This window comes from Monodon monoceros, unplaced genomic scaffold (assembly GCF_005190385.1).
Source record: "Monodon monoceros isolate NGI ecotype Baffin Bay Population unplaced genomic scaffold, NGI_Narwhal_1 Super_Scaffold_4, whole genome shotgun sequence".
In the NCBI taxonomy this organism is placed as follows: Eukaryota; Metazoa; Chordata; class Mammalia; order Artiodactyla; family Monodontidae; genus Monodon; species Monodon monoceros.
This window is the reverse complement of record NW_021703781.1, coordinates 72,439,680-72,464,875: the sequence shown is the minus strand read 5'-3', so window position 1 is coordinate 72,464,875 and position 25,196 is coordinate 72,439,680. Positions and strand designations below refer to the sequence as shown.

The following is a 25,196-nucleotide window of genomic DNA, read 5'->3' as shown; positions in this document are numbered from 1 at the left end:
GATTGGAAAAATGTAATCTGCTGATCAGTTAATATATTACTCAGCCATAAAAAGGAACAAAATTGGGTCATTTGTAGAGACGTGGACAGATCTAGAGACTGTCATACAGGGTGAAGTAAGTCAGAAAGGGAAAAACAAATACCGTATATTAACGCATGTATGTGGAACCTAGAAAAATGGTACAGGTGAACCGGTTTGCAGGGCAGAAATAGAGACACAGGTGTAGAGCACAAATGTATGGATGCCAAGGGGGGAAAGCGGCGGGGGGTGGGGTGGTGGTGGGATGAAATGGGAGAGTGGTATTGACATGTATACACTGATGTGTATAAAATGGATGACTAATAAGGACCTGCTGTATAAAAAAATAAAATAAAATTCAAAAGTTAAAAAAAAAAAGTATCAAGCTACAGCCCACAAGCAGGAGCCTGGCCTGCTCTGGCCAGTGCTGAGGGGTAGGCAGGCAGGGCACCCCTGCCGGGGTGGAGGCTTCTCTTAGGTGTGCCCCCCACTTTACAAAAGCCTTCCCAGGCAGTCTCTGGTTTTGTCCCCGTGGTGACCTTGACCTAGCCTGGAGGTAGCCTCTTCTACAGACCAGGACTCTGAGGCTCAGGGAGGAGAAGGGGCCGCCCGAGTTGACAGGGTTCATCACTGCCGCAGCAGGTCTAAAGCTTGTCCTTAGACACTGGAGCTGAACATCTCACAAGGCGGCCCTTGGACCAGCAGTATCAGCATTCCCCGGGAACTTGTGGGAAATCCAGAATCTCAGACCCCACCTCAGGCCTCCTGACCTAGAAACTTTAGAAGGGGGGCCCTGGAAGCTGTGTCTGGGTGATCTTTATGCAAAGTAAAGGCTGAGAAGCAGAGCCCCCCTCCTCCGCTCCGCCCTCCCCCGCCCCCAGCTCTCAATTGGAGTGGGTGGGTGGAGGCAGACTGTATTCTGCTGGGAGTATACTAGATGGATAAACAAAGACCTGATGAATTGGAGATGGGAGCCATGCAATCTGTCTTAATGGGAATCAGAGGAGATGATATTTGAGCTGGGCTTTGAAGGCTGAATAGGAGTTTGCCACGCAGAGTATCGGGACAGGGGATGCAGGTAGAGGGAACAGTGCCCATGTGAACAGACAAGCCTCGGGTGTGAGAGAGAGGGTAGAGCGGGATCTGGGGCCAGGAGCAGCCAGGGCCTTAGTGTGGGTGATGTTCTTTGGGTTTCACCCTGTCGAAGTGTGGAGCAGTCTGTGCCTTTTTTTTTTTTTTTTTTTAAGTAGTGGTAAGATTTGCTCTTCAGAAGATTGCTCTAGTGGCTCATGAAGGACACAGGGGGCGGCCCACGGGTGATGGGTTGGGGGGTGTTGCAGAGCTCTTTCGGAGAGATGGTAGAGGCCTGGAGTAGTGGGCCCGTGGGACTGAAAGCCGCCCTTGCTTTATCTCCAGAGCTGTTGCAGAGACAGACTGAATAGGGGAGGAGATGTGGGGACTGACGAGGTGGGAGGCGAGAGGGAGCAGAGGTGCTTTAGGGTGGATTTGGAGCTTGAGTTGATGTCACGTGGTGACTCCATTCAGCAAGAGGCTAGAGGAAGAGGTTGAAGGTCATCTGCCTGTTTTAGATAGGACCTCTGTAGACACCCAGGTAATGTGTTCCCTCGGGCAGGTGGAAATGTGAACCTGCAGGCAGGGACTTGAGTGGCATTGCCATGTAGGGGTGGGAAAAGCTGCAGAGATGGAGGAGATCAGAATACAGGGAGAAGGACCAGAGGAGCTGGGGGTGGAATTCAGAGCGTATCCACAGGTATGCGGGGCGGGGAGGGGATTCCCAGAAGGGCAGGAAGGTCTCCATGCACGTTCCTGTTCTTGAGAACACATGTTCACACGCGTGTGCGCACACACACACACACGCCAGCAGAAAACAGCATGCCGCTGTAGGTAAATAGGCGCTAAACTGTGTGTTAGGGGCTCTCCCTTTCCTATCATCGCCAGCCTTCCACGCTGAGAAGACCTGGTCAGGGGCGTTTCCTCCGTTCACGGTTAGCCAACTGCAGCCCCGGAATAAGGCTTTCAGCCACAAGTTCTTCCCCACGGCTGGTACTTTTGAGTGCTCGCTAAGTGCTGGGCATTGTGCTTGGTGCTTTCCGTGCACTGTCAGTTATGGTTGTTCCTGGTTTGCAGGGGAAGAACGACGAAGTGATTAGAAAGCTGAGGGCCCTGTCCTGGGTCACACAATTTCTAAGTGGCAGAGTTGAGACTCAGGCCTGTTCTAAGTCTGGTCTTTTAACCTCCCCAGCCTGTCCTTGCCTTTTCTGAAGAGTCACCAGGGAGGGGACAGAAGTGAGACTAAACGCTAAGGTACCACAGGGAACAGCTCCAGGAATTGAAGGAGCATCGGATGAGGAAGGTGGCCTCCCACTCTGTACAGTGAGGAGGGCTACTTGGGGACAAAACTGTTTTGGGGGGCAGAGGATGCGTTTTTCAGGACCGGAGATGATGTTTGTTCATTTTACAGGTGATGCCTCTGCAAGCCCACTTTCGACCTTAAAGAGGGTGCTCCTAGAGCTCAGGCAGATCCCGTTCATCCCTTCATTCCTTTACCTCCTCGCGACGCCCCCATCCCCGTTCCCCCCTTTTCCCTTCCTGGTTGTGGTGATACAGGGAGTACAAAACCTTCTGCTGAGAAAAAGAGACAGATTTTCCAGTGGTCTCAGTCAGTCGGCAGGGCCAGCTTTTTGATGATGTGGTTTTTCCTAGAACAGCATGCCCTAGGAAGCCTAGATTTCGAGAAGGGCCAGCCTCCTCCGCCGTGTCTAGCAAGCATGTTCCCAGAAGGCAGGCTCAGGGCCTGGATGACCAGGTGGCTGAACACATAGGCTCACTGTATATCCGACCTGGGGCAGGGGAGCTACTTTGACACAACTCTTAGTGCCAGTTTCTGCTTCCTGGGCACTAGATACCCTGATGGCTTGTCTCTCTGGGAATTGGGTTTTGAACAAAGGGCTCAATTTTGAACTTCTTGCTCAAGCAAAGCTACCAATATCTAGGGATTTCATGCAGGTGCTTCTGTTCCGTACCCTCCTCCTGGTGGTCCCGTGGGAATTTTGCTCTCCGAACGTGAGTTCGATGCACGCGTTGTGACCAGGAGAAAACCTCTTTTGTGTCCCTCTTGCTTCCTTTTGGAGGACACTGTCATTAATAGCCTAAAACCTTGGATCAAAAGAAGATGGGATGCTGACAAAATACAGGGTGAATATTTCCGCGTTTTGGGTCCGAATATTGGGCGATAATGGTGACTCACTCTTAAATGGGTACTTTCTTAGGCACTTTACTATTTCCACATTTTTATTTTCTCTTAGGTAACAGCATCATTTCTTTTCAAACTTGGAGAGCTGTTCACCGTGTTTCTCAAAGACAGACCTAAATTATATGAGGGGTGTGCCTAAATATATAATTTTTAATGGTTACCATATTGGAAGCATTAGCCATTATCCCATCTGATCACCAGGAATGCGAGCCAGGCTAGAGTTTCTGGAACAGTCAGGCTACTGTGGCAGAGACAGCTATTAGTGGTTGTCCTGGCCCCCGTGATACCGCCAAGGAGAGTTTTAAGTCCTGACGTGAGTCTGCAAGACACCCCGACAAAGGGTTGGAAGAGAAAACTGCAGCCTGTTTGCTTATCTGTGTTCCAGTGCTTTGAATTCTTTGAGGCCCCCATTTTCATGTTGGCAGTATTTCTTGAGGTAGAGAGCTTTTATCTTTATATTGTGCAGAGTTTTTGTCTCTCCCTTCCCCCCTTAAGGAACAAGTAGTACCCAGGCCTTATAAGGCCTCTGTTTGAGGCCCGGATTTTGTCTCCTGCAAGCCCGGTCTCGTAAAGGAGAAGCTTCGAGCCTGTCTGAGCTGAAAACAGCCAGCTCTGCTGCTGCCATCTGGGTGTCTGCGGAACCCCCCGTGCTAGGGCACGCGAGGGTGGTCATTTCTGACTTGATTGCAGGGACACTAGGACCTTTAAATCTTTCTACGGCTAAGTTTTGATGCCACCTAGATGGGAACTGTGCCATAGAAAAGTGTGGGCTTCGCTCTTCCAAAGCCCCTGTGCTCTAAGACATCATGGATTACGGAAAAGTAATGCGATATAGATGTCTGTCTGTCCAGACTCCCTCCGTTCCGGCTGGTAGAAAGTACTTCGGCAGTGCTGTGTATGTGAGGGATTCTGTATTCTGTTCCTATGGACAGGAACTGGGGGGTTGGCCAGTTGAAACTTCTTACCGGGACTGGAGTGTGGCCTCTACGGGCCATCGTAAAGACCAGGAGGACGAGTCTGAAACAGACACTTACCTGCTCTGTGCCCCGTGACATTGTGGTGACGTGTACAGCTGCGTCCTGTGTATTTCTTCTGTCAAGACAGTGGCAGCCCCACAGCAGTGATATTTATTCCTCTCGTGCAAGGTGGCAGAAGGTCGGGAGGGCACCAGGAAACCAGGGCTGTTTTACTACTCTTGCCTCACATGCTGGTGTCGTAGTTCCCGGGGAGGCCTGCCACCCATACCCCCTAGCAGGACACCCCTTTCCCTGTCTCTTCCTCCCCTCCTCTCTTGCTGAGGAATCTGTTTAGGGATTTCTTTCTCCATTTCTTCCCCTTCCTGGAGGAATGTCTTTAGGGCTTGGATGCCCCTGACTTTCTCAGATGGAGAGACCTCAGGGGGGGATGCATTCCAGGGGTGACCCCCTGCATCCTTGAAGCTGGGGCTCCCATTTCTTTGCTGTGATCATCTTGACCTTTGAAAAGACACTGGTCCCTAGGAAACCCCAGAAAAGGCTGAATTTGTGTAGTTAGTTGTCCCCTTGGCATATGCGGCTCTTTTCTTCCTTAACAGTTTAAATCTGTCATCCATTCTCCACGAAATGATTGGACAGGGCAAGACGCGGGTTTCCCATCTGTTCTCTGTTTGCATTTGGGCGCCATTTCAAAAACCACACGGGAAAAGTTTATAGGCAAACATTATAAAAAGTGACAGTCTGAAGTGCTGCTATGGCTGGTACAGCAGCATCAAGTGTTACCTGAAATAGCTCCCTGTTCCAAATTCTCTCCTGTTCCAATTCTCTCCAATTGTCTCAAGACGGCCTCCCGAAGACACCAGGGAAGAATTCAGCTGGTCATGTACAGCGAAGTCCCAGAAACCACAGCCTTTTCTGACTTTTTACAAGACTTGCCCCTCCCTGGGCTCTGCTCACCCCCAGCAAGGATTGATTTCGCTGTGTTGATTTCCTGTGAAGTAAAGCTGGTGACATCAGCGTGATGTCACACCTCTGCCCTGATCCACTGCGGGACTTGGGGTGTCAGGCAGCCCTCGCCTCCTCAATCTCCTCTCCGCTGTTGGAGGCCCCTCAGTTCTACATTCCAGTAGCTCCCAAGGCATCCCGGCTTCAGAGTTTCTTAGGGGTGGGAAGGAGATGCAGCTCCGGACAGGAATCACACACCAGCCGTATGCAGTGGTGGCTGTTAGTCACACCATTCACTTTTTGATGAGCTGCAGAGATGCCCATCTCTCATTTTTTAATATCAGATTAGTCCATTTATTGGAAAGCAGCTGTGTGATAAGATGCCACTTGTGCTTCTCAAGTGTTTGAAACTTGTGGGGAGAAAGTTCAGATTGATGCAACCAAAGATCTGCACAGCCGAGCTGCCCCCGCCAGGCGTGTGGCCTCAGCAAGTAGAAACACGTGCCTTTTCGTCCTCCCAGAAAGTAAACTCAGCGCCTTGTTTGTTTAACACTTTTAGGTACAGAGACAAAGAATGTCCAGCACTGGTGTGTGCGCTCCAGCCTTCTTGCTTCTTTGTGGATTGTAATTTATATTATGAAAGATATGAGGAAACATTTTCTGTCCGTGGAAGCCTCTGGAAGAGCAGTTGGTGCATAGCAAAGTGGCTTCTGGAGCCTTCTCCTCATTGTGTTTTGGTGAGAACAGATGACGGAAGTGTCGGGCTGTGTGTGTGCTCTGCATGGATTTCTCCACTCCTGTCTGTAAGAAAGAGTAAAAAGTATGCTACAGTACCAGAAAAAATAAATGCAGGAAATATTAATATTGCTATAAAAGGTATCGTTTAAATCTCTCAGGGAATACTTTGCCCCGTGTCAACCACCATATTTTATAGAGCAGGCCGTGCAGCTTGGTGGACTCAAGGGGAGGCACTGACCTGTGACACTGGGAGGTGATCACATCACAGAGGGGTGGGTAGGGTACCGCAGATGCAGCATCACCGATGTCAGAGGGAGCCGGCCCGTTGTCTCCACGGAGCAAAGTGAGGTCGGTACCACTGTGGAGGTGTCCACAGAGCACTCGGGAGCACGTGGCAGGGAGTCACCTGGAGGATAGCGGCACAGAAGAGAAACCAAGCCCCAGTGGCCGCGTGGGAGGGGCAGGGACAGAGCTGCCTCTACTGAGCCAGTGGTTTGGGTCTCGGGCTAAGTGTCCGTGCCCTGGGATGTCTTCGATGCAGGAACCTACGAGCTGGGCCACGGGAGCTGCTGGGTGGCCTGGGATGGGTGTGTCGTTCTGCCCCTCACCCCCACCATGTGCCCCACTGGTCTTCCCCGACTTTTAATCCCCAACCTCTTCTCCCTTCTTCCCCCCTTTCTATTCACTCTCCCATCCTCCCTAAGTTGTGCTTGAAGTCCTAGATCATGCAGGAGTATTGCTGGGTTCTGCCGGGGTTCCCCAAAGCCGCCACAGACCCCCAGATGAGCCTGTTGTGAAATAATCAGCTGGGAAGGGGGGAGCACACACTTTTAGCAACTCCCACTGGTAGTAGTTACTGGTTTCAGACCTTGAAGGTGGATGGCTTAATGTTATGAATGAACATTGTTATCTTATTGATGTATTTTGGGGAATTATTTTACTACCCTTGAAGCTTATCATCTAATTGGAAAACTGGGTGACAGTTTTTTTTTTTTTTTTTTTTTTTTTTTTTTGCGGTACACGGGCCTCTCACTGCTGGGGCCTCTCCCGTTGCGGAGCACAGGCTCCGGACGCGCAGGCTCAGCGGCCATGGCTCACGGGCCCAGCCGCTCCGTGGCATGTGGGATCTTCCTGGACCGGGGCACGAACCCGCCCCGAACCCGTGTCCCCTGCATCGGTAGGCAGACTCTCAACCACTGCGCCATCAGGGAAGCCTTGGGTGACAGTTTTTGTTTGTTTTTTTTTTAAAGAAATGAAATCCTTTAGTTTATTTATTTATTTTTGCTGTGTTGGGTCTTCGTTTCTGTGCGAGGGCTTTCCCTAGTTGCGGCAAGCGGGGGCCAGTCTTCATCGCAGTGCACGGGCCTCGCACTATCGCGGCCTCTCTTGTTGCGGAGCACAGGCTCCAGACGCGCAGGCTCAGTAGTTGTGGCTCACAGGCCCAGTCGCTCCGCGGCATGTGGGATCTTCCCGGACCGGGGCACAAACCCGTGTCCCCTGCATCAGCAGGTGGACTCTCAACCACTGCACCACCAGGGAAGCCCTGGGTGACAGTTTTGACCTGGTTTTCCTGGAAATTAAAACCACTCTTAGTATCTCAAGTCACCTTACCAGTCCTTTTGACCTGGGAGCCAATCATTAGTAGCATCACTCTGTATCCATGGCGATACAAATCCAAGGAGTCTCTCTGATGATCCTCCGAAAAGAGTGGCGCTCGAGATCGTGGTAGTGTCTTCAGCCTTGAAGAATGATGGAGATAGTGACCGTCATGGGCCCAACAAGGTATAGTTGGAAGGTCAGGTTCATATTGAATGGCTTGTTGGATTCTCAAGATAATATCCTGTTTGGGGGGCATTCTTGCTTCTCAGGAGATGAGGAAGCTGAGGCCGAGAGCCTAGGTAGGAGCAGAGTGGGCTTGGACCTCAGGGCTTCATCCTTTTCCCAGGCAGGCCGCACGCACTTAACCAGCATCTCCTGTGTGTCCAGCCGGAACAGGACGTGGTCCTTACTGCCCCGTGTTACCTCCATCTGCAGCAGCAGGTGGTGGTGTCCTTTTGGTGATGTTGGTCCAGCATCTCAGATACTCCTGGTTTCAGCAAGACTTTGTGGTTTACCCATTTCAGATGAAGGAAAGGCTTCTCAGTCAAAATGCTTTCCTTTAAAAATGGAGAAATCATAATTCCACCTTTGACGGGAGAGAAATTTTTCTGCATCATAATTCCAAGTGTCTTGCTTTTTTTTTCTTTTTAAACAAACAAAACAAAACAGAAACAAAACAGTATTAGAGCTTTCCAGTGCCTCCATGAAATAGGGACATGGCTTCCCCTTATCCGAGGGCCAGGACAGAACAGGTTGGCCCTACGGGTCCTGGGCTCTCCTTTAAGGGAGGAAAGTGTTGCAGCTTCTGACCAGCTGGCTTCTTGCTCCGTCATCTCTTGATGACCAGTTCTGGGTCAGAGGAAAGCAGATTCCACAGCATTCTTGGTAACTTGCTGATCATACAATGTGGTTGTAATAAATATCGATTATTTTATGACCCAGGCTAAGCCACTGGCAGCTCATCCTAACATTGTGGGTGCTGTTTCTATAATCAGTTGTTGGAGACCCAGGACCCAAATGACATCTGATCCTCGCCTTGACCAGCTGTGAAAGGGGTGGGCCAGGTGGCCTTTGGGGGCCCGTCATTTCGGATATTGACTGGCCCTGACTCTAGGAAGTGGGAAGAGGGAGATGTTCTGAGATTACGGGCCAAGCTGATTTCTTTGTTCTTCTCCATTTCCCCTCTTACCCGCATTTCTGCTCAGGATCCAGAGTTCAAAACATTTTTATTAGTCCCTGAATTCAGCAGCATTATGACTTAGCCTTGGGAGGCCTCATCTGAGGACCTTCCAGCTAAGTTCCCAGCAACATCTTTTAAGCATTGCTTTGCCCTTCACTTCTCTCTAGAGAAGACTTCTCTGACCATCCTATACAACAGGAGTTGGTGAACTTGCCCTAAAGGGCGAGACTGTAAATATTTTAGGTTCTGCAGGCCATTAGGTCTCTGTTTCAACTACTCAGCTCTGCCACTGTCACATCACAGCAGCCCCAGACAATATGTAAGCATGGCTGTGCGCCTATAAAACTTTGTTTACAAAGACAGACGATGGCTGGGTTCGGCCCGGGAGCTGTGGTTTGCCAACTCCTGCTTTGGAGCCCGGAGCCTCCATCTCTGGGTGTGCCGCTAACCTGCTGAATTCTTCTCCCTGACACTTAGGACCACCCTACATACTTTCTCGTTTTGTAGATGTTGTATTTATTGTCTATCACCCACTGTAATTAATATCCCATAAGTGCAAGGACTGTTTTTGTTTCCTGTTGCTTCTTGAGCATCCGGAATGAAAAGCATCATGGCCCGTAGTAGGTGTTCAATAAATAATTGTTGAATGAGAAAAACAAACTTTTGAAATGTAACCTGCTTGTCAGTTGGGGCTTTCTGCCCTTGTTTTGGGGTCTGTTTCTCCATGTTAAACATGACTTCTGTTTTCTCCTCTTTGTTGTGGTAACCTCCTTATGTTCCCATCCTGTTCAACGTCTGGGCCCTTCTTGGCGTGGATGCCTCGGTGAGGCTAGGGGTGCCCCTTTGGGGGTACCTGGCCCTCCATGTTGGCTGGCGGTGGTGGTGGGGAGAAGGATTTTTCTAGAACCAGATGCGTGCGGCTCTTGCTGGTCCTTGGATACAGGGACTGAAACGTGAAGTAACTTTCTTTCAATCTTATGTGGGAGATTGGTCCAGGCCACATTCAAAAGGACAAAACAATTGCCTTGTGATGTTGCCCAGCTTTGGAACCGTCCCAGAGCTGGGCAGCTTTGTGTTTTTCTGGGCCTGGGACTCTGGGTACCATTCATAGTTCTCACTGTGGAGGATGAAAGCCGATTCATAGACCCTCATGGGTCCCGGCTGGCAGCTCCGGCTGTTCTTAAAGACGCACGGCTCCTTGTCAGTCCTTTCACGGAGGCTGGATCCTGCCAGGTCCCATCTTGCCCTGTTCAAAATGATCACCTTCCATGTGTCTGCCTGGGGCAGGGGAGGGGCTCACAAAGAGCCACAAGACCTCAGCCCTCGCTTCAGGATCTTGGCATCTCCTCTGGGGACAGGACAAGTCCATCAGGAATGTCGTCCGTCCCCAGGAGCTGGGGAAGAGGGGAGACCCGCTTCACTCTGGGCCAAGGTGGCTGGTGGCACACCCTCATCCGGGAGGGCACGAGTGATTTGGGCCTTGAAGGACGGGTTGGTGTTAGTGTGGAGGCAAGGGAGGAATGAACAGCCCTAAAGGAGACAAAGGCCGAGGCCTGAGGAGGCTGAAACCCAGGGTGTATGGCGGGGGCTTGTGGGCAGGGAGCGGTCCAGCTTTCCAAATGGAGCAACAGTCCTGCAGCCTTCAGCAGCTTCATTTCAGGATCCATTTAAGTGTAATGGGGACTGGGGACCGCCTCTTGGCTCCCTGGGGGCATTTTTCTCTTTTCTGTTTTGAAGTTAACGCCTCCAGGCTATTATCATTTTAAGAGAAAGCAGTGTATCCCAGCTCACCCAGCACCGAATTAAGTCTCCAGACCAGCAATGTTCTGATCTGAGCCTGAGAGTTTGAGGCATTTCTTTTTAAGAAGCTCAGATTTATGACAACAGGCAGAGTCAGCACAAATAAATAGGGGTGTGTGTGTGTGTGTGTGTGTGTGTGTGTGTGCGCGTGCATGCGTGTGTGTGTACACAGCCATGCAGTCATGTGGAATTAAACCATTTGTAAAACACACGTTCTCACAGATTAAAAATGCCACGATGATAGACTTTCCTGGGGGTTACAGTGTAAGCAGGCTTTGGATTGATAATCGACTTTAGAGTTTTCTTGTATAGTGTCTTTCCAAGTTGGGTTTGGGGTTTGTGTTTAACACTCTACAGTTTGTGGCAACTCAGTGGGGCAGCTTTTGCCGGGTGCTTCCTCTGGTTGGTTTTGGATTCTCCTCTTCTCCTTGGTGAGGGCGGCTTCTGGGGGTGCGAGGAGAAGCAGACACCCTGGGGCCATTTGCAAAGCATGAACTGCCTCTCTTGGGAGTCAAGGGGCCTCCACTGACCTTTGTTGGACGTTCTCTCCTTTCCCTCTTTCCCATCTGTCTCCGTCTTCTCTCTCCCACCTTTCTGCAGAGCCATCAACCAAATACCAAATTTCCCAACCAGAAGTTTACGTGGCTGCGCCCCGGGAATCGCTAGAGTTGCGCTGCCTGTTGCGAGATGCCGCCATGATCAGTTGGACTAAGGATGGGGTACACTTGGGGCCCAACAATAGGACAGTGCTAATTGGGGAGTACTTGCAGATAAAAGGTGCCACGCCTAGAGACTCCGGCCTCTATGCTTGTACTGCTGCTAGGAATGTAGACAGTGAGACTGTCTACTTCATGGTCAATGTCACAGGTGAGTTGGCCTGCCAGCTGTCTGCCCTCTCTCTTCTCTGTAGCCATTTTTCTGGGTAAAGTGTTATTGGACAAGTGAAATCATAGTGGGATCTGCTAATTGGATGCCAGGCACAGAACTTCACAGTTTGTGATTGATCTGTTTTTGAAGTTCTTCTACGGGACCTGGTATATCAGAGAGGCTGGTCGTTAAAAATGACAGGATTCTCATGTGCACAGTAACATTTTTCATTTAAGACAGCACACTTTCCTATAAGTGAAAACACATCTTTTTTTTTTTTTTTTTACCCCCATACCACCGGCATCCTTGGCATTTAGAACATAGAATTGAAACTTGGATGCTGAAGATTTCTGCTTCCTTTTGTTAAAATTTGAGTTTCTCTCCTTGACTTTTCTTCCATGTGGTGAGGAGGGACTGCACAGGACCCCTTTTGCAGCCAAGTTTAAAGTTCCGCTTTCAGAATATTAGTAAACGGTCAGAAGGCCACACGGGGGCTAAGTTTTTCTAGCGACTAATTGCTTTCTTGAAGTAGACCCCGAGTGCTGAAAGCTTGTGTTGGAAAGAATCTTTGGATATTACACAATCAGTAAGTTCGTTGGGGACTTGAGTACCATTTGAAGCTTAAAATCCAGTTTCAGTATATCCAATTTTATAGCATGTTTAAATAAGGTGAAAGCAAAAAACGTTGAGAATCATAATATAGACGAACTGTCATCATGGAGTGAAAATTTAAGCCGTTAAGACCATCTTAACTAAACATGGTCTCAGACTTCTTGCCTGGGTTCCTGGGTTGTTGAATCCCCTTTCCAGAAAGACTAAGTTGTAGATGATTGCAACCTTTGGCTCTGCAAAAACACAACCATGGATATGTTCTTTTGAATACAGATGCCATCTCATCCGGAGATGATGAGGACGACACAGATGGCTCGGAGGATTTTGTCAGTGAGCACAGTAACAGCAAGAGTAAGTAATTGCTGTCTCCGAAGGTCCCCGAGAGAGGAGAGCTCAGTGGGAAGGCCTGACTCTAAGCTGTCTCCCTGTCGACTCTTCGGGATGCTGTCGCCCGCGGTCCCCACCTCTCTCCGCTGTGTCTCCTCTCTTGACTTTCAAATCTGAGAATAAACCAGTGTTACTGTACACCCTTCTCTACTGTTTGTTCTTTCTTATTGTGTCAGTAGCCACTTTTCTTTTGAAAGCAGTTATGACTTTTCTTTCCTTGGTTTTCCTTTTTCCTCTGGCTTCTCACTGTTTGGAGACGTAAAGCCAGTAGAGCCATGTAACATCCTGGTCTCTTTCATAACCTTCGACGGTGCTTGGCTTGTCCCAGTGGTTCTCCACGGGGGGTGATTCTCCTCCTTCCCCCTCCCCAGGGGGACACTGGGCAATGTTTGGTTGTCTCAGCACAGGAAGTTGGGGGGATGCTAGTGGCTTTGAAGAGGCCAGGGATGCTGCTAATAAACATCTTTACAATGTACAGGGCAGCCCCATAACAAAGAATTATCTGGTCCAAAATGTGGATAGTGCCAAGGTTGAGAAACCATGGCCTTGTGAAACATTATTGCTTGCTGAGCAGAAATAAGGGAAGTGTGTCTTACGTTGCAGATAGAAAAGGGGGGCAACAAATGCTGTTTGCGTATTTAAAGGCAGTTAAAGCACTGCCGTAACTGACACTAGGAGGCCTTTACATGGTGAGTGAGAATGTGGCCTCTCAGAGCTGGGCAGCCTCGGTTCAAATGCTGCTCCACCACTGCCGAGTTGGGTAACCTTGGGCAAGTAATTTAACTTTTGTGCCTCAGTTTCTTTATCTGTAAAATGGGAATAATCACGATATCTTTGGGGGTTATGAGGATTAGTGAGTCCATATTTGTACATTGCTCAGAAGAATATTTGTGAGTGTTTATTCAATAAAGAAGATCAAATATTTCCAATAACATGGTCGGGATATTTCCAAAGTGATTTTGCATTGGTCAGTGGCATTCTTTGCTTAGATGTTATATTCTACGTTTTCTCAAAAGGATATTACTTTAATAACTTTAAACAAGGCCTAAATAATAAGATAATTCATTATTAAAATAGACCCAGGGCTTTTTCAAGGAAGAAGAGAAAAATCCATGTTGTCCGGCACCTGGGATAATGTTTTGCTGAAGTGGGGAACTGGATTTGTCTCTTGAGTCTCCTAGCAGCTTAGGCAAAAAGGGAGGTATTTCGGCTCATATAGTTTTCACCCTTTGGCAAGAGAAAGCTTGCGACCACTAGCGTCAGCGTCACTTAAGAACTTACTGGGAATGAAAATTCTCAGGGCCCCCCCCGGACCCGCTGAATTAGAAACTTTGGGGGTGATTCTGATGCACAGGAAGCGTAAGAACCACCGGCTTAGGGATCCACACATGCAGATCTGCTTCCAGAAGGAGTTTATTGTTAGAGATCTCGTTGGTAAAACAGTGGGTAATAAGGGCGAGTGGAAGTGTCTTCTGCTGTGCTCTGTACCAGCCTTCTAATGAGGTTGTTGTCATCATTGCGATTTAGTAATAAAACACTGGTACGTTACAACATGCCGCTCACTTCTTATTAGTCCTCTGGCTCCGGCAGGAGAGGCAGTGACCCTGACAGTGATGAAAAGGGTCTGCTCTGGGCCGACTCTGGGCTGGCTGCTGGTTCAGTCAGTGCCCCCAACGACCAGATAAGGTGGAGAGAGGAGTTGTTTGTGTTTTATTCATTGACAATTTGTGATTCAGTGAGCCAAAAGCAGAGCTGCAGTTCAGTCAGAGAGGCCTGTCGCATGTCTAATCACAGCGCCCCTCTGCCAATACTCAGGGTGATGACGGGGGTGAAGGGAGGATGCTCGCACAGTTGTTTACAGCTCTAAAGTGGTACCCATGTGTGGGAGCCATCGCTGGTGACCGGGACATCAGATTCAGCGCGGTTCTGTCGGCATGCCTGGGAACCGTGTTGTTCTGGTGATCAGTCCCCTGCCTAATAGCATGTTACCCGGAATATGCAGGAAGTTATAAGATGTAACAGCAGGGTAGGCTGAATGAACTGAATCTCTCTCTGATGACTCTCTTTTCATCCTGAATACTAGTCCTGACTGCTCAGTGCCCAGGTAGGGCCAGGTAGTAGAATGTTGCCTTTAAGGCACGCCAGCCCACGTTGAGTGAATTGCCGTGCCTTCCTGCACCTTGCAACCAGGGTTCTTTGTAATTAGCTCTCGAATGACACCAACTCTGCCCCGAAGTGGGTGCTCTGCAGTGATTAAGGGCTGGTGTTAGCTGTACCAGGCAGATACTGCTGTCGGGAATTGCCTCTGTTCGGTGCCTGTGAAACATTAGATGCGATTTAAAGTGATAGCAGTTCTTAGCTGGCTGCTTGGCCTCTGCCATCTGTTAGTGTGATTAGGCCGGTCAGATTCACAGGTGCAGCCTGGGGCGGCTGAGATGAAGCAGCTGTGGCCTGTGTGGACAGAGGAATGTCATGGCCAGGGTAATTGGCAAGGCGGGGAAGGGGATGTTGCCATTAAGACAATTTTTTGCCACCTCGAGTGTCAAATGCCTGACCTGATTAATAGGGAAAATTGTAGAAGCACTGAATTCTTTGCATTTTCAGCCACCTGGAAACCACTCATGTGTCCACATTGATTCCTTCGGTGCCTTCTGATTGCCTGGCGATGCCACTGGGGTGTGTTTGAAAGTCCCCCTTCAGTGAAGTTAACAAATGATGCTCCAGTGACCCTGTGCTGACAGTGATAGCTCTGAGCTTCTCTGAGAAGGGTTTTGCTCTTTTAGGATTGGTCTACGTTACTTCTCCATCAAGTGACTCCAAAACTAGATTGTAGGTTACTCTCATTGCTGGTATTCTTGTTTGTCTAATTTTGTCAGTTAACTCTCAGAAGCCAAGCTTATCTGCCTGGTAGAGTTCTTCTTAGATTCTGTACGGAGTACAAAAAGTATGGTAGTCAAATATAATGGTGAAAAGAACAGTCAAAAATTAAGGCAGGATTGTTGCATTTTGGCCGTGAAACTGGTATCCGTTAACCTCCAGGTCCGATTTGAGTTGTATAGGAACGTACTGCAATGTTCAGGTTGATCTGAACTCTTACCTCATCCTGCGAGACCCAGCTCAAAAGTGGGCTCCTCTGTAGAGGATTTCCTTGTTTACACTGGGCGATTGAGTGGCTTTGACTGTTGTTCACGGGTTCTGTTGTATCACAGGTAGTGTACCTTGTATCACGTGTAGTATCACGTAGTATCTCAGACCTGCCTTTTCTGGTAGATTGCTTCTGGAGGGCAAGGACTAGCCTGGATGTTGAATGAATATTTTGTGGAACTACCGTCCTCACGTATATCTTTTACAGATCCCATTAAAAACAGAGCAGCGTTCAGGTTTGGTTTGTACATTAAGAGAATAGGCTGGTGTTTCTCAAAGAGTATCCCTTGGAACCCTAGTTCAGCATAATTCACTGCCAAAAATGAGTTGTATTTTGAAATGAATTTGGAAAATACCTCCTACTGTGACCTTTCTTGAAGACTTACAGTGTCTATCAGCCTGTTACAAGCTCTGAGAAGTTCTGTAGTAAGACATCTGTTTCTTTTTGTCCTTTCCCAGGGTTTTCCAAACTTACTGACCATTAAGACCCTTTTTAAAATATAGCATCTATTCACATCCAGCTGCACGTGCTTTGAAAATCCCTGCAATGGGCTGATTTGATTGATCTGACTCTGCCTCCCCTTTAAGTCAAGTTCTTCCATCACAGATGTGAAGGGCATTCTCCGGTCATATTTTAGCAGCTGACTAGCTGATGACCTCACACTTGACCAGTGCTAGACGTTTCCCTGAGTGGAAGAATCTTGTGACGTCACTGCAAGCCCGGCTGCCGGGAAATAATGCTGCTACGTACGCCCTTTGGTGAAAGAGACTTCCTCCGGACAGAAAGTTGTGATTTCAAATGCTAATTTTTGAAATGCGTCCAGGTTCAAGCTTTGTGCTTTAGCTTAAAAAAGCATAACTTAACTAGTCCTTGCCTTCCCTAGGTTCTAGGTATCTTAATGGGTTATCTGGCAGCAAATAGATAGACGTGTCTGTCCGTTTTTTTCGAGGTACTTTTTATCACCTCCGACTTGTGTTTAAGTGATTCCTGTCTCTGGAGAACTTGAGACTGACTTCTTGGGAAGGGCATGAGTGACAGAAGGTTCAGGTTGGCTGCTTAACTAGAGGGAATTGATAGTAAGACAGCCGTATCAGGTGGAGTGGTTCTTTCTATTGAGTGAAGAGGGAGAAGGTAATTTTCTATTTTGGCTTTATTTTCGTTCAGACCTGCATCTGCCCATCCTCCATAATAGGGAGAAAGGCAATTTTTTTTTTTTTTTTTTGTAAGCAACTGGGGAAGATGAAGGTTCTTGGCCTGAGATTCTAAACGTTCATCGATAGACCTGCTGATCGTAACAGTTCACCGTCTCCTTGGCTCTAATTGGGATTTTCCTTGGAAGAGATCGTACCTAAGTTGGTAAATGCTGGTTTCTTAGTTGTGTTGAAGTTTCCAGGAACTGAAGAAAACAAATTTTTAGAAAATTTACCAGCTGCCTAAAGTTTTCAAAACACCTTTGCGGTGAAAGCCTCATTACAAGTTGGTTTGGGTGTTTTATCACAAAGGCCGGGGATGGTGTTGCATCCATTCGGCCAGATTGAGTGTCTTTTCTTTCTCGGCCTCCCCTCTGGTCCAGCAGCATCACCGGCCACTAGCGGGTTCTCTTTTGAAGGCAGAGCCTGGGAACTCCCCCAAGCAACTGGTCTCCCAGTGGACTTAGGCGTTTCACATGTGGGTCGCTTGCCTGGTTTGTTTTAATGTATTTCTCATTGAATGCCTTGTTGGTCAGCAAGCTGTTGTTTTAATGAGATTTCTCAAATAAAGCCCCCCTGAGCCCCACAGTCACACCTTCACTGAATCTCCATATTTTGTTAGATTTGTTTTCTGTTTCTCTGTGCAAAACTGAAGACAGATGAACTGCAGTCTACTGCAAGGGTGGGGTAGAGCTCTCAGAGACGTGCCTCCTTCCCTCATCAGGGGTCAAAGCATTGAAATGTCCTGATTAGTGATATTTTTAAAGGCACTAATTATAGACTTAAGACAGAGGCCTTAGTGAGGCTTTAGAGAGTTTGTGAGACTTAATCTAAGAGCTGAAACAGGCTGTTGTTTTTCTTTTTTTACATCAATAAAAATACAGTTGGCAGTCATCAGTGGCCACAGCTCGCATAAATCTTGAACTTTTGACTTAATTACCATGGGAGAGTTCAAAGGGCAGCATGGAGTGGTTGAAAGAGCACTGCTCAGGGAGCTGGAGACTTGGGTCTAGCCTCAGCCCAGCCTCTGGCCATGTGACCTTGATCAAATCACTTAACCTTTCTGGATGACATTGATCACACCAGCCGTTGGGCCAGATGGTCACTGAGGTCCCTTTTGGTACAGTGGTAATTTGAGTCCATGTTTTTCCTTTAAACCACCAGGCTGTATTCTCTCTATTTGGTGAGAGAGAGAGAGAGAGAGAGAGAGAGAGAGAGGGAGAAGACCATAAACCTTCGATGTCAGGGTGGGGATACGTAAGAGTTTTTGTGGGAGCTGGCTCAGCAGCCCATGTTTTCTCCTTAGGTTTAGGTTGCAGGGTCAAAATAAATCCTCTGATCCTATCATTTGTTGACAGAATCAATATCTGTGTAGAATATAGATAGATACCTGGAAAGAATGTTAGCACCGGGAGGGGCCTTGTCAGAACATTCAGTTCAGCCCCCTCACTTTATAGCTCAGGCTTTTAACAGTTGTCCATCTGGTCTGTCCATCCATCCATCCATCCATCCATCTGTTCAATAAATACTTGAGTGCCTGCTTCATAGTCTGAAGGTGGCTCGAGCTGCACACTCCAGGTGATCTGCCCTTATTGGTCAGCAGACATCGAGAGGAATATATTTCAGTCTAGAAACACTCTGGGCATGGAAACAGACATAAATAACCAAGAAGATGGTGGACCAGAGAAGGAGTGATGAATCTTTATTGTGGGTTGAAGGGGGGTTAAGAAAGGCTGTGTTGAGGGAACCTTGAGGGAAGTTTCTGTGGGGTTATAAATCTGCTTAACCAGCCACAAGTTAAGAGACTTCTGTTGTATTAAATTAAAATTCTACTTACTTGGTATTATTACTAACATACAGTATCTGTTTCAGTGTAGAAAATGATAATGAGTCAATACGCTAAACCTTGATGATGGGCTTGTATTTATTTATTTATTTTGGCTAGGTCTTACTGTTCCCTTAACTTGGTCGTTATTAGTATTTAATGACTAAGAATGTCTTTCTTTTGCTACATACTACAGCAGAAGAAAGTGTCAGAGCAGAAGGGGCCATACCTATCATCTAGGTCAACTTATTTCCTCCTGATTTAAGTATAATTCATGTTTTATGCCATCAGGGGTTTATACCACAATTCCGTCTCTATTAAACATATCCCTAAGATTATGTCAGGGAAGGTGTACAAAGTGGATGCCGTACACCTCTTTCAAGCAACATGATGTGGCCTTGGCCATCCGTATTGAGCATCTACTGTGTGCTAGAGTCTTCTCTGCTTTTGTAGATCATTAATTTGTTAAGTGAGTTCCTCCTCCAAATGAAAGTTGTCAATGCTGTTCACAGCCTTGGGATAGAGAGGCCTTATTAGGTAGAGGAGCTTTTTAGGAGCCTGGTCCCTGTTCCTCTCCAGCTGCATTGTAGTTCTTGGGGTGGGGACCCTGGCATTTCCATGTGTCCAGACTGCAAACATAGCAGGAAATACTGAAGACAGGAAGAGTTCGCAGAGGACATAGGACATTGATGATGGAAACACAGCAGGGCCATTCCTACATTGTAATTATTTTTCTGGACCTTCCAGATTCTTCAAGTTTTCCATAAAACTAGTTTATTTCAGAAAGAGCCGTTGTAAAATAATAAAATAACTCCTCCCCTCCAGCATATGTTCTTAAAAAAATTCGTGAGCTTGACTTCTTAAAGGAAGGCCCATCGTGAAAGCCCATGGTGCCTGTGTGACGTCAGCACCCGGAGCGGTGTTGGACACGGAGTTGGTGGTTACCCATCACTGCCACTCAGGGAACCTCGAGAACTTGGCCTGGCGGCCCTTTCTGTTGAGTCAAGCTTTACCGTTATTCAGAGAAAGCGAATGTTGTGAATTCGGGTTTCCAGTGACAGTCATGTAGGTGATTGGCTTCTACTTCGTTGATTAGATTTCATGGCGCCTCACCCACCTGCGATCTCTGAGCCTTTAGATGAGACACATGGTGCCCACAGACTTTATTTAAAAAAATTTTTTTCTGGTTTCTTCTTTTTTTTTAACATCTTTATTGGAGTATAATTGCTTTACAATGGTGTGTTAGTTTCTGCTTTATAACAAAGTGAATCAGCTATACGTATACATATATCCCCATATCCCCTCCCTCCTGCGTCTCCCTCCCACCCCTCTAGGTGGTCACAAAGCACCGAGCTGATCTTCCCGTGCAATGCAGCTGCTTCCCACTAGCTATCTGTTTTACATTTGGTAGTGTATATATGTCAATGTTACTCTCTCACTTCATCCCAGCCTAACGTTCCCCCTTCACTGGGTCCTCAAGTCCGTTCTCTATGTCTGCGTCTTTATTCCTGTCCTGACCCAGGTTCATTAGAACCTTTTTTTTTTTTTTTTTAGATTCCGTATACATGTGTTAGCATACGGTATTTGTTTTTCTCTTTCTGACTTACTTCACTCTGTATGACAGACTCTAGATCCATCCACCTCACCACAAATAACTCAGTTTCATTTCTTTTTATGGCTGAGTAATATTCCATTGTATATATGTGCCACATCTTCTTTATCCATTCATCTGTCGATGGACACTTAGGTTGCTTCCATGTCCTGGCTATTGTAAATAGTGCTGCAGTGAACATTGTGGTACGTGGCTCTTTTTGAATTAGCCCATAGACTTTAGATGAGAAGCATGGCTGTGTATCTGTTTTGCACAAGCAGATTTTATAGGTGCAGTTTTGATGATTGAAATTTCACCCCAGGGAAGTGGCTATCTGCCAGAAATTCCAACAAAATTCTTTCACCCTTGTCCTTAAATAATTCCTCAGGCTCCAAGAAAAAGGTGCTGGTTGCCAGTGTGCTCTTGCCACAGGCCAAGACTGTACAGGCCCACGTGGCCTGGGGATCCCCGTGTGGGTTGCAGGCTCACCAGCAGCTTAGCCCAGCGACGGAGGAGCAGGGCAGCGTTCCTAGTTGCTAAAGCTGAGTCCTATTTTTCAACATAGGGTACATGGAAATCATGCCTCTTGGTATGTAAGCACACGTCTGTTGATTTCTTTTTATATAAAAATGTAAAGACATTCCACGGGATCAGGGCAGCTGTAATTGATGGTATCTGAAAGAGCTACTACATTAATAGTTAGCTAATTCGTATGAATAGGCCGTGGTGTTTACTTAAACAGATAACATGAATGCAGACACCTGACAGCGTGAGGTATGCTTTTCATTTAGGTCAGATTTGTAAAAGTCTTTGTGTAGCGACAAAGCTCATTATTTATTTTGTGCTCTCAATGCTTTCTTTTTTGGTGGCTGTGGATGGAATTTTCTAAGTAGGAGCTTTTAAAATGAAAGATGATTGAAATTGTTTCAGTATATGCCAGGCCCTGGGAGACTTATGATAAATAGGAATCGAGTACTCCCTGGGGACCCCTCAAAAGAATAGGTGTGTTTATGGGCATTTGACACCCCAAGTCAAGTGGCTACCAAGTTGCCTACTCATTACAGATGCAACTGGATTCAGAGGAAAGAAGGGCAGCTCTATTTTCTCCCCCAGCTCCCCTCCCGCCCTCCCACTGGCCTTTCTCTCTCTGGTGCACATGACTGACAAGTTTTGCCTCCCTTTGCTCTGCCTTGGCATCATGTCGATACCCCACCACCTTGACACTTAGATAAGCAGAAGGATAAAGAAGATACAGCATGTCCCCGTTAAGAAACCCCTGTTTCACCTTTTATAGCAGGCTTCAAGAGCAAGGGCGAGTCAAAGAAGGGTAGGTGTTTCGGATGCAGTTTTTCCACTTTCTGATTCCACCATGACAGCCTGGCTGTTAAGTGAAGGGCATTGTTACCTCGCCAGGAACGAGCTGTGTCATCCACAGAACAGAGGAGGAAGCTTCTAAATCTGCATCGTAGACAAAGCCCCTTCTTACGCCCGTTTTTGCTTCTGGTTTGTGGAGGGTGTGTGCTGTTGCTCAGTCTAACCCTTGTTAGAAATAAGCACTTATGGATCAGTCTTCAAGAGTTTTAGTGTTCTAGAATGTTCTAGGATGTTAAAGGCCCTGCTGATGGATGCTTTGGGGAGGATACAGGGATTTTGGTTACCTGTTTGCTAAGACAGAATCACGCATGTGAAAAGTTAAATTGCTCTATAAGATTTCATTGGAAATCCTGGGCAGTAATAACGGAGGCAGTGTGCCTTCGGCTGAGGCTGTCTGTCCTGGACGCCAGTCCTGCACATTCAGAGAGGTTAAAGGTATGGATTCCAATGCTTTGGAGAGTAGGTAGGGAGACAAACAGTGGGCTCTGCAATCAAACTGCCTCGGATCACATCCTGGTCGCGCTTCTTCCTAGTTTTGTGGCTGTGGGCAGATTACTTCTCCGTGACTCAGTTTCCCCATCCCTAAACAGGGATTATAATTGAATTGTGTCAGGATTAATACAGTAAACACGTGAGAGCTTTGGGGGCTTTGTCTGCAGATAAGAAGCACCCAGTCAGTAGTGGTCATGAGCCATTATTAGCAGACTTGAAGAATTTATGGCAGTATTCCCGATTGATGCTGTGACTTTAATTTAGAAAAACATGTCCTTCCTGTGGTAATTGAAAAAGGTGTCTCCTTCTTTGAGTTTAAAAAATCACTAGTGTCGCTGTCTTTGAGGGCTACTTAGAGGGCACAACTTTAATGTTTAATTGGCAGCTTCCTATTAAGTTACCTGCTTAGACATGCTGGTAGAATTATGGCATTCACAACCACCATTCGAGAGGAAAGAAACCTTTTTTTTTTTTTCATTTTAAAAATTAAAACATATTTAGTAACATGGCTTGTTGACTTGTCATATAAAGTGCTGGGAAATTAATGAATCCTCCCTGAACTATTCTACCCTACTGAGATAAGTTATACTATTGATTACCCTTTGAAGCGCCAATGGATAAATGGATGTGGCTTTTGGGCACAACTTGTTTATGTGTATATGTGATCCTTTCATAGGTGTGGTGATCTAAAATGATATATTTGAGGGGGACTCAGCTGTTGTTATGGTATGTGTTGTCACTGTGTGTCTACAGTAGCATTTTAAAACATGATTCATGAATTTGTATTCTGGCACTAAGAACAGGGAGAGAAGGCTCCCTGTTAATAGACATAAACTATAAACTATCAAGCAGCCCACCTCCAGGGACCTTCTGGGAGGCCAGCTGGATCAGACTTCAGAAAATGTTTCCCTAATGTAAATATTACCCAAAGATTTTGAAAGCGTCGGATCATTCACCTACAAAAGAAAATGATCTTACCTGTTAGGATTTAATGATGGAGGTGAAGCTATCCATCTACGTACATTATAATGTCATTTTCCAAAACAGGGGCACCGTATTGGACCAACACAGAAAAGATGGAAAAACGGCTGCACGCCGTCCCAGCAGCCAACACTGTCAAGTTCCGCTGTCCAGCTGGGGGGAATCCAACACCAACGATGAGGTGGCTGAAAAACGGGAAGGAATTTAAGCAGGAACATCGCATTGGAGGCTATAAGGTAGAATGAAGCTTTCAAAATATTCCATTTCTTAAATTTTTATTTCTTTATTTTTTGAAGTAGTCAAAAGTTAGCAGGAACTAGAAGGAATATTCTTTTTAAAAAAATCAATAATTATCATAATTGATCGTTTCCGTGTTTGATATTTTAAAAAAATTACCCTGGACTTGCATGTAATTTTAAAGTACAATCCCCATTTGTGTTGTTCTTTATATGAAGAGAGTTTAGTAATAGAAGGGTCGAAAGTTGAGAGTCTGTTTTCTATATGTTTTATGGTCTGTAAAACTAAAACTGAAGCAGAATTTGAGAAGTGTTGTAAGTACAGTTGCCCTATCTGAGCAGGATTGTATGAACAGTGGATGGACTTGGATGAGAGACTGGGGTATGAAATACTACTTATTAAGAGAGAACACTTCCCGGGACTTCCCTGGTGGCGCAGTGGTTAAGAATCCGCCTGCCAATGCAGGGGACACTGGTTCGAACCCTGGTCCGGGAAGATCCCACATGCCATGGAGCACCTAAGCCCGTGCGCCACAACTACTGAGCCTGTGCTCTAGAGCCCACGAGCCACAACTACCGAGCCTGCGTGCCACAACTACTGAAGCCTGTGTGCCTAGAGCCCGTGCTCCGCAATGAGAGAAGCCACTGTGATGAGAAGCATGTGCACCACAACAAAGAGTAGCCCCTGCTCGCCACAACTAGAGAAAGTCCGTGCACAGCAATGAAGACCCAACGCAGCCAAATAAATAAATAAATAAAACTAAAAAAAAAAAGAACACTTCCAAGATGACAGAGGCAATCTCCCTGTCCTCCATCCTCGAGGATTCTGAAGAGCCCATTACAGAATGTGGTGAAATATAGTCTCATCACTCACTGGGGAGGTTGAAATTGACAACCATTTCCCTGAAGATGCCTCTTCAGGCGTTTGTTCATCCATTGAGCAAATGTTGATCGAGTGCCCTCGTAGCAGGCACCGTCCTAGGCTCTGGGCAAAGCACGGGCCAAGCTTATCAGGGCTCCTCATCCAGCAGGAAGGCAGACAGAAGAGCTGGCAATCAAGACACTGATATGGGTGAAGTTAGAAGAGTAGGTTGTGCTGTGGATGTGCAGAGAGGTGATGTTGGCTCCTTGGGAGACTAAGGTAAAGGAGATCAGGAAAGGATTCTAGGTTGAGTTTGAAGGAAGGTTGTCTCAGAAGAGTGATATGGAATCTCCAGATCATTTAGTGTGGAAGGGGAGAACTTTACGAATTTAGTATATAAGGATGACTTAAGGAAACTTACTGTGAAATTCTTTGGTGCATTTGGAACATGAATGGGTGTATCAGTTACCCATTGCCTTGTAACAAATTACCCCAAGACCTGGTAGCTTTAATAACAGCATTTATTCTCTCACAATTTCCATGGGTCAGGAATCCAGGTGTGGCTTGGGTGGCCTTCTGTCTCAGGGCCTCTCACAGGACGGTAATCACGGTTTCAGTTAAGGCTGGGGTCTCATCTGAAGGGTCAGTGGGGAAGAATCTGCTTCCAGACTCACTCATGTGGTTGTTGTCAGGATTCACTTCCTTGCAGGCTGTTGGACTGGGGGCCTCAGTTCCTCACTGGCCGTTGGCTGGAGGCCACCCTTTGGCCACATGGGCCTCTCCATAGGGCAGCTGACAGCATGGCAGCTGGCTTCCTGAGGGGGAACAGACAAGACAGAGGAGAGTATGAGGAAGATAGATGTCACAGCCTTTGTAACCTAATCACAGAAGTGCCATCCCACCACTTTTGCTGTTTTCTACCATTAAGTAAGTCACCAAGGGAGGTGATTATTGAGGGCACGAGTGTCAGGAAACACGGGGATCGCTGGAGCATCGGAGGAACCTGCACAGTGGATGAAGCAGAAAATGCATCAGCTTAGGCCCCAGGTCCTTAAGAACCATGTGGGAGAGGATTTCTTGGTGGCAGCAGTGTGATACCCAGGAGG

General features: G+C 47.1%; 1 protein-coding gene across 13 annotated transcripts in view; it reads left to right on the top strand.

The window, feature by feature from the left end:
• The window catches only part of FGFR2 (fibroblast growth factor receptor 2), a 103,970-nt gene that overhangs the window by 16,473 nt on the left and 62,301 nt on the right, over positions 1-25,196 (top strand). For 5 of the 13 annotated variants that reach the window (XM_029244690.1, XM_029244689.1, XM_029244687.1 and 2 more), the window contains exons 3-5: positions 11,129-11,395; positions 12,281-12,358; positions 23,059-23,228. In XM_029244690.1, coding sequence (XP_029100523.1) covers positions 11,129-11,395; positions 12,281-12,358; positions 23,059-23,228 — 515 coding nt within the window. Of the gene's footprint in view, positions 1-11,128; positions 11,396-12,280; positions 12,359-22,852; positions 23,229-25,196 lie in introns of those variants that run through there. The other 8 variants (XM_029244696.1, XM_029244694.1, XM_029244695.1 and 5 more) reach the window with 3 other exon arrangements.